Source organism: Chanodichthys erythropterus, chromosome 9, assembly GCF_024489055.1.
Source record: "Chanodichthys erythropterus isolate Z2021 chromosome 9, ASM2448905v1, whole genome shotgun sequence".
NCBI lineage: Eukaryota > Metazoa > Chordata > Actinopteri > Cypriniformes > Xenocyprididae > Chanodichthys > Chanodichthys erythropterus.
The window spans coordinates 9263931-9272998 of NC_090229.1; the positions used below are offsets into that span (position 1 = coordinate 9263931).

A 9068-nucleotide genomic window follows, 5' to 3' on the forward strand; every position below is an offset into this window, starting at 1 on the left:
CCCCATTCAAAGAGATAGGAGCTGCACTTGAACGCCCGAGAGGCGTTTCAAAGATGGCCGCCGAGTGAAATGATTTGTCTTAAAGGGACTTTGTTGAAACCGGTTGAAACACATCAATTCTGACCAATTAGAGAAAACGTTCGGGCCGCCAGGCTCCGCCCATTGAACTGTTGGCGCAAAGAAAGACTAATAAACAAGCTTTTGGCAAATTTTTCATTCCTTCACAAGCTGGTTTATTTCATGTGCAAAGCATATCAAGCAAAGACGCATATAAAATGTGTTTTGAGCAACAGAAACATTACCTAGACATTAGTACCATTCATAGACAACAACAACAAAATAATTGTATGAGCATTTTCAGGCATTTCAAAGCAATCAGTATGAAATTTTCACAACAAAATGTCTAGTCAGTTTCCCCAATCCTTCAAGCGGCTTCATCAGTGATAATACAACAGAAATGTCTTCAAAATAAGTTCAGGTAACTTGACGGAAGTCTACAAGACATAGCCAACCAACAACGCTTTCAAGTGTACAAGTGAGTCAAAAAGTTTGAGACCACATTGAAAATCTAGGATTTTGGATCCAGAAATGTAAATAGACCTATTTCTTATTTAAAACAAACTTATGATGTAAAACGAAGAAGAGATAAATCAAGATCCTAATCAAAAAAAGCAAATGTGCTCATAGCAGTGTGAAAATAAAGACATTTTGCTGAAATTCAATAATGAAATGTAACACATTTTCACCAGCTGATCCTTCCTGATTTCCTACAATAAGACACATTCTTTTAAAGGAATTGCTCACCCAAATGACAATTCTGTCATTCAATTTTCATCTTCATGCTGTTCCAAAAGAATGTTATTGTTTTTCTGAAGAACACAAAATTAAATTTCTTGAAGAACTGTTACACAATTCTTGCCATACATTGCTTGTTGGAACTTGACATGAGGGTGAGTAAATAATGACAGAACTGTCATTTTTGGGTGAGCTATTCGTTTATAGTGGGTGAGCAGCATTGCAATGACTGAAGCACTTGTATGCACCACTGAACAACAAAAGCAACAAAGTAGAGCTGCACGATTAATCGTTAAAAGATCGCAATTTCGATTCATACACCCACACGATCTTATTCCTAAATGACAACGAATCTCCAAGTAGGCCTACGATCACATCGAACATTCAAATCTGTGTTCACGCTGCAGCCGTCATCTGTCAGTGTTTTCAACCACACAGTATCATTATTTCTGTGTTACAATAATTCAAATTTTCACTGAAGTACTGGGATAAAAGTTTATAGTTCGGATATAAACGCTAATGTCTATGGTAGCAATCACAATCACCATTTAAAAGTAACTTGATGCTTCAAATAAAGATTGCATCAATTACGTCGTTTCACCAGAAGGTGGCGACAAGTGACTGTTAAAAATGTCAGTCATTGAATCATTCATTCAAGAAATTCATTTAGAAAACACAGATTCATCCAGTAATGAAACAAGTGAAGTCTTTATGAGTGAGTCATTGAATCATTCATTCAATTAAATATTTTTAAATAGATTGCAGCAATTAACATTTTGTCAGAACTTATAGTTAATCAAGTTATTTTGTTTCGTTGTCTATTCTGAATCATTGGAGAATTGTAATCTTGATATTTGAAACAAAACAATCCTGATTCTCAGTTTATCCAGAATCGTGCAGCTCTACAACAAAGGGCTGAAATCATAACACTATCCATGTGCTGGCCAGCAGTATCCATTAAAGCAACTAAACGTCAGTGGTGCGGATATGGTCAAGACTGTGAGAAAAGTCTGTGTCGCTGGGAGTGAATTGAGGCTGGGAATGGTGTCGCTGTCGAGCCGTAGACTGAGAGGGGTGGCCTGTGTGCGAGAGTGAGGGGAGAGAGCTGTACGGCCCTTCTCTTTGACCCTCTTCCATCAAATGCTTCTCCTGATCGGGCACCGGGGTCCACGGTTGCCACGAATCTACAGTGGAGCAGCACTTCGTAAGCTGAGGCTTCTTCTGCGTAGAAAAGACTTTGCTGGAAGAGCGGAACTGTCAATCAAGAGAAGACAACATGCTCATGTATTTTTTTAGGAATGTTCTAAGGTTCAAATTTTTTGGAGAGAACTGAAAAACTATTTGACAAAATGAAGCTAGAATTGTTAATTTTGTAGAAGCTGGTCTGATGTTAAGGCGTTTTACATTGGATGGTGATAAAATACATGTGACCAGGGACCACAGAACCAGTCATAAGGGTCAATTTTGTGAAATTGAGATTTATACAACATCTGAAAAGTTGAATAAATAAGCTTTCCATTGATGTATGGTTTGTAATGACAATAGGACAATTTTTGGATGAGATACAACTATTTGAAAATCTGGAATCTGAGAAAATCGTCTTTAAAGTTGTCCAAATGAAGTCCTTAGCAATGCATATTACTTACAAAAATACATTTTTGATATAGTTACAGTAGGAAATGTACAAAATATCTTCATGTTATATGATCTTTACTTAATATCCTAATGATTTTTGGCAATAATTTTGATCCATACAATGCATTCTTGGCTATATTGCTACAAATATACCCCAGTGACTTATGACTGGTTTTGTGGTCCAGTGTGACATATAGTATTAATATCTGATTTAATAATTACAATTTCTAGTTATTACAGGGTTTTTGACTTAATTTTAAAGAACACTTTATGCTAAAAATGTTCAATATACGGAGAAATGTCCTAAATGACTGCATAATACTTTCATGGTTGATGGGTTAATTTTTCTTTTTTTTTTTCTAGTAATAAAGTGTTTACGATTCATAACATTTATTCAAAATAAAAAATAAAACAAAATTAATTAATTAATACTAAATCCATAAACTGATCCAATGATGGGAATTAAAGATTTTCTGTAACTGTCTTGCTTGTTCAATATAAAAGATCAAGATCAGTGACGTCAATGATGACTGTGATCTAATCCATATCACCTGATTTTAGATTTTAATATCAGATGATAAAGTGTTTTTTTTTTAAACACTTTAAGAAGATTTTTACCTTAGATGGCCCTCTAAAGTCTTCAATTTTTGAGGAAATATCCTTGATCCAGCCCTTCATGTCTTCTGGAGTGTCTGTCTGCATGTACACACAGAACATGAGCAGGTTAGGTTGACAAGATGTTTTAGTTTCTTTATTATATATATATCTATATATATATATATATATATATATATATATATATATATATATATATATATATATATATATATAAAAAAAAACTTATTTTATTTCACTTTATTGCATTTTTTTTTATTTAAAATTTTGGATTAAAGGATTAAAGATCTTCATAAGCCCATTTGCATTTACAACATTCCCTCAGCAGTACAGTAGCCACATAAACACCTGTCATATACTTGAAAAGCATTTATAATGAGTTATTTATGTTTCGCTTGAGTGGCAGAGCATTTATGCAGAGACGATTCAAAAAACAGTTCATCTTAAAATACATTCACACACAGCTGCAGATTTGGATGCTAGTCAATGAGATGAACCATGTTCTCATTATAAGGTCTACCTACACAAACTTGATTTTTTTTTCAATACCTTTTATCACTTAAACCTGGATCATTATTATCAAATCAATTTAGCCTAGAATTACCTGGATGTAGAAGGTTCTGGTACTTGTGATGATTTCAAAAAGGTTATCACGAGACAGCAGATCCCTACAACAAACAACACAATTAATAAATGACAAAAAAATTACATATTTTAATCAAGCAAGGATACATTAAATTGATCGAAAGTCACAGTAAAGACATGCATGTTACAAAAAATATATATATACATTAATTTCAACATTAATAATAATAAGAAATATTTCTTGAGAATCAAATCAGCATATCAGAATGATTTCTGAAAGATCATGTGACACTGAAGACTGGAGTAATAATGCTTAAAATTCAGTTTTGCATCACAGGAATAAATTATATTTTAAAATATATTCAAATAAACCATTAACTGTCTCAAAAACATCAAAAAATCTTTCCGACCCCAAACTATATATATGTACACCCTTTTAAAGCTTGAAAACTCCAGTACAGAAATGACAGAAATGCGAACAACTTGTTGGTTTGTAACCAAAACCAACAAGAAACCCCACCTCCCACAACCAAATAAAAAAAAATTCTCACCCTGATTTCACAAGACACTCATTAACTTTCAGCACATCCCGCAATCGAATACTGCGCAACGGTTCCTTATCCTAAAAAGAGACAAGTTTACATATCTGTTCATGATATAAATATAAACCACTTGCATTCTGTTAAAGAGTTTCCATTCCAGCGTCTCACCATTTCAGATTTATAGTAGCTCACAGTTTGGCCATCTAAAATAAAAAACCTCCTCTTCCAGCTTTTCCTCTGAAAGAACATTTGATTCAAGGGTGGTGATGTCAAAATGAACTTAAAGCCCTGTTTCTAGTTTTGCAGGGCCCTGATTTTTCATTGGACATATTGTACAAAATATTACATTTATCAGAAAAATGAACTGCATAAGCAAATACTGATTACCCAAAATCACAAGACACTGGTCTTACCACATTGCCTTGCTTGACACAGTAGCCAGACCTCACGACATTTGGACGCACACTCTGGCATCTTCTTAAAGTGACATGTGACCCAGGTTCACTCGTGAAGACATCATCATTACAATCGCTCTGAGGAACATAACAGATTTAGGTTCATATATTTTCCTTTCAACTAAAGTAAAAACATGAATAAAGAAGAACACAGAAATACCTGTTGGACTGGTGTGTGCACAACCACACCTCCGACAATTTCTGTTTTATACGCCTGTCGAGATGTTGACTGACTTGGGTTTGAAACATTCGTGACATCAGAGCTTTGGGCCACCGGTGATACTTTTGGAACCTTAAAAAAAGATATTTACTGATTAAACAGGACCTATTAGGCTTTTTTACATTTTACAAAGTTACAAAGCACAAAGTCACTCCAAAGGGAGTTATTCTCTATATGAGTAAGCACTGTTTCTGAACTCCCAAACATACACATCACAAAATTGCTAATTTAAAGATGCAGTGTGTAAGTTTTGCCTCTTTGTCGCCATCTCTGTTTGAAACCTGCAATTGCTGTTATTTGCGGAATTATCATCTTTACGTTGGTTGTGCATCGGAGCGGCTCCTCAGCGCGGATGAATTTAATGTTTGCTGTTAGTCACCACTTCGGTGTGGATACTGTACTTCGGAAACACAGACTCTACATCTTGGAAGTATGACCAAAATAAGAATTTTCACACGTTTGTGTGAGAAAAAAAAACATTACAATAAATCGTGCTGCCAATGGTGATTAAATCTAACGACCGCTTAGCTCAGATCATGTCAAACCATGCAAATTATAATTATTGTTATACTCAAATTGTTGATGTTAACAACATCAGCATTGCGTGACTATGTGTATTTATTGTGTATTAGCGTTACCTGTAGATTTTATTTTCTGTAGCCGCTGAGCAATCTGCAAGTTTTTTGCTTTTGACTATGGGTGAATCTCCAGTTGTCACTGATGATTGTCATTTGGACCTTTTTGGATTACAATCCGCCATCAAAATTATAAGTTTAATTATTGCAGCTGCTGTGAGAAAAGGCTATACCTGATCCGCCTTACATGCGATATAGCCTACTAGCTGGGACTCCTTTATGTAAACAGACGTGAAGTAATGCTCTAATTTTCTGCGGAAACCTACCAGTACCATACGAATTATAAAACATTATTACAAGCTTACCGTTGTGAATCGATCTAAGGTAAGAAGATAGTTTTGAATACTGGCTGGTTATGTACTTGTTCAAAAATTTATTTTGGATAATTTGGAACCAAAAAAAAAAAGTTACAGACTGCAGCTTTAAATAATTCCCACCCAAGGCATACACAAAAAGGGGTGTGGCCTGGTTGAGCTGCATTAGTAGTGTGCTGAAACTCACAGTTATGTTAAAGGTACAATTTGTGATATTTTTTTCCGCTAGAGGTCGCTAGAAGCCTATTCAAAACAAAGGCGTAGTTTGATGACGCCAAGTTTTAGAGCAGAAACTTGGGACATGTGGTTTCCATCTAAACGGATGGTGCAAAAGAATAGGGATTGGAGTCTGGAAGAACTGATGTTCGAGGATGCGATTATTAACGTTACTGTAGTATGAAGCAGAGCAGGAGCGAGTGTTGCGGGAGCTGAACGAGGAGCTGGAGCGATTGATCAACACACGCCTCATGAGCAGCGGGACTTTTATTATGACACAGTCGCCGGCGCCGCTTCCGCTTTTCCGGTCATGAGTTTACGGGAGCTGTCCTTGTCGACAGAACCAGCGGCAGATGGTAAACAGTAATTATGTTCCATAAATAAGTAACACAATCCACCATAAAACGTGCAAGACGTAAATAAGGAACTGATGGAAGAAAACTAGTGGTTTGATGGACGCTAGACTCTACTTCCGCATTTGTCCACGGCACTGTTGTCATGTGGTTTCTACGTCAGTAAAGACGGTAACAAAGGTAACTGACGTCATTGACAGGCGACTGCACTGCCCCGTGTCACTGTTTAGATTGGGAATTTTCTCATGATTTACAAGTAGTTGAAAACATTAGAGATATTGTTAGTAATCAGCTGGACAAAATATATAACACTAGCCTAGTGGTTTTTGGATATTTTACTGCAAAAATTTTACATATTGTACCTTTAAGGGGCGTGGCATTTATGAAACACGCGCAAAGCAGTTGACCAATCGTAACGCACTGATCCAGCCAACCAATCAGAGCACACTGTGCTTTTCAGAAGGAGGGGCTTCATAGAGACAGGAACTAAACAGAGCGTTAGTGACAGACTGGGAAGAGAGGTGCTGCAAAAATGTAAAATATATGAAAAATAATGTGTTTTTTGAAAATTCAAGGATGAAAACCTATTCTAGTAGACCCCAAAAACAAAATCAAGACTGGCAGTATTAGAAATGGCATTATGGGTCCTCTTTAATATTTATGCATAAAGCTCATTCAAATCAAACTGGCCAAACAAATATAGACTTTGCATTAAACCATGTATAATCTCATCTTCCATCTCTAACTAAAGTCCAGGGTTGTCACTTTTCTTAGACTATATAAATGAGACATGATGAAGAATACCCCCTCCCCCTCCAATGACAGAAGTGAAGTGAGTATACAAAAAGCTTGACATACTGTAATTTTGGTGGCATTATTCAGAGCAATGACCCAGTCCTTCAAGTCCCCAGCATCATTAGCCTGCAGAAAGTACCGTCTAGACAATGCATTTATTACTGGAAGGGGAAAAAAACAATGGTTAGTGATTGATACTGTGAATTACTAACAAAAAATATAATGTACTTACCAAAGCAGAACTCTGCCTTTGGTTTCTGTTTTACTGAAGCTTCGTTAACCTACAAACAATTGAAATCAAATTTAAATAAATAATAACAAAAGAGACTTATATTTCTTTTTATATTACGGTAAAATACCATACCTTTGAAATGTAACTGAGTCGCAAACTTCCAACAGCCTCTGTTCCCACAGGTAGGTTCTGTTTTTAAAGGAAACAGGCAAAAATAGTTATGCAAAAACAGGATTACAGTTTTAAGGATGCAAATTTGAGGTTTAGAGTGTAGGTAAATAAGAAGATCCTCTGTAATGCCATAATGTAAAACTTCTGTTTATTAAAGATGCAATAAAACACAAAGAGCAATACCTGTGGATTGTCCATATACCATAAGAGAAAATTCTCATGAGTATCCAAGATAAAATAACGGCGCCAAAACCTATCACTGTTCTCTTTTTCCTCAATATCCAGGAATCCACAGGTCCGGTTTTGTCTGTCCAGGTAAGGCATGTCCCAGATCTACAAAAATGACTGCAAAAGAGATAATCCCTATATATGCATTTCACACAATATTTACAAAAAATAGCCTAATAATAATAATAATAATAAACCAGTATCCATCACTACTCATTAAAGATCATTATGGATATTTTTATCTTTACTCTCTCAATACTAGAATCAGGGTTCCCACACCTTTTGAACAATGATTTTATTTTTTTTTTCAGTGTGATTACTAGCCAAGAAATCTAGTAGTCTTTTAATCTTTTTACCGAGACTGCACTTAGAGTAATTTTAGCAAATAAAAATTGTAGAGCTAAGCATAGCTAGAAAAATGAATGACTATAAAAGTTTACAGGACTTTCCATGAACGTGGGATTCCTGATAATCCAACATAGGCAGAACAAAAACAGGTTTTCAGAGTGTTCATGACAGGTGGATTCAGGTGTGCTTCACCTGGACCAGGTTCTCATGAACTCCCAATGGAAAACTGTATTACGAGTATGAGATCAAGGAGAGGAAGTCGGTATTGCGCATAACTGCCACACCTAATATCAACTTACTTCACTTCCAGAATCCCAAAGGCTCGTGACTCATCCGCGTTCCGCTGTGTATGTATTGTTCAGCGCGCACTTAGAACACAATACAAGCACAATGCGCGCTCATTTATACGCGAAAACTGATGAAAGCTCCGCGCGGAAAGCCGAGCCCTCTGCTTCTAGCGCAGCCTCTTTCCGGGTTGACAGCAAGTTGAGTTAAACCAAAACTAAACGCATCCGGTAGTGGATCTTTATTTTTTTCACATGCGGAAAGCGGAACCCAGCAGACGCCGTGTCAGAAACGACGCAATGGGCAAGCGTTTAACAGAGGGCGTGCGAAACAATACATTGTTCTTTTTAAGTTCACGTTTTTACAGTTTAGCAAGTGCATTTAATAGGTTTTTAAACGTTCCAGTAATTATAAAGCTAGATTACAGTTTGGTCAGACCGCGTAATTATCTGACTGACCCGGCGTTCACTTTAAGGATTCATAGCAACAGTTCGCTGCTCCAGCGCTTTCCTTTGCAATTCATTTCTGCAAGTAAATAAAGTTTTAATATAGGCTATCACAAAATCTTTTGGTGCTTTATTTTAAAAGTGCTTTGGATAATTGGCATTTTGATGACGAAATATGTTAGGTTGCGCGAGATCAAT

General features: G+C 36.2%; 1 protein-coding gene across 2 annotated transcripts; it reads right to left on the reverse strand.

The window, feature by feature from the left end:
- Window positions 1–206: 206 nt before the first annotated feature.
- plekha2 (pleckstrin homology domain containing A2) lies at window positions 207–8701 on the reverse strand. 2 transcript variants are annotated; one of them, XM_067393521.1, is made up of 12 exons: window positions 8424–8701; window positions 7747–7908; window positions 7525–7581; window positions 7393–7441; window positions 7224–7321; window positions 4788–4919; window positions 4586–4705; window positions 4341–4409; window positions 4182–4252; window positions 3650–3713; window positions 3049–3126; window positions 207–2049 (listed from the first exon to the last, which is right to left on the reverse strand). In XM_067393521.1, exons 2-12 carry the CDS (start codon window positions 7885–7887, stop codon window positions 1762–1764), a joined length of 1167 nt encoding a protein of 388 aa, XP_067249622.1. In that variant the 5' UTR covers window positions 7888–7908; window positions 8424–8701; the 3' UTR covers window positions 207–1761. The 2 variants fall into 2 exon arrangements, with proteins under 2 accessions (XP_067249622.1, XP_067249621.1); XM_067393520.1 differs by having other exon boundaries at window positions 8439–8696.
- Between the last annotated feature and the right edge of the window lie 367 nt (window positions 8702–9068).

Bases quoted from the DNA above. Each gene is read 5' to 3' on its own strand.
- plekha2 (XM_067393521.1), bottom strand. From the start codon at position 7,887: ATGCCTTACCTGGACAGACAAAACCGGACCTGTGGATTCCTGGATATT. The intron at 4,410-4,585 runs GTAAGACCAGTG...ATGTTCTTTCAG, and splicing joins GTGTCAAGCAAGGCAATGTG to AGGAAAAGCTGGAAGAGGAG. The intron at 3,714-4,181 runs GTGAGAATTTTT...TGTTTGTTGTAG, and splicing joins GAGTGTCTTGTGAAATCAGG to GGATCTGCTGTCTCGTGATA.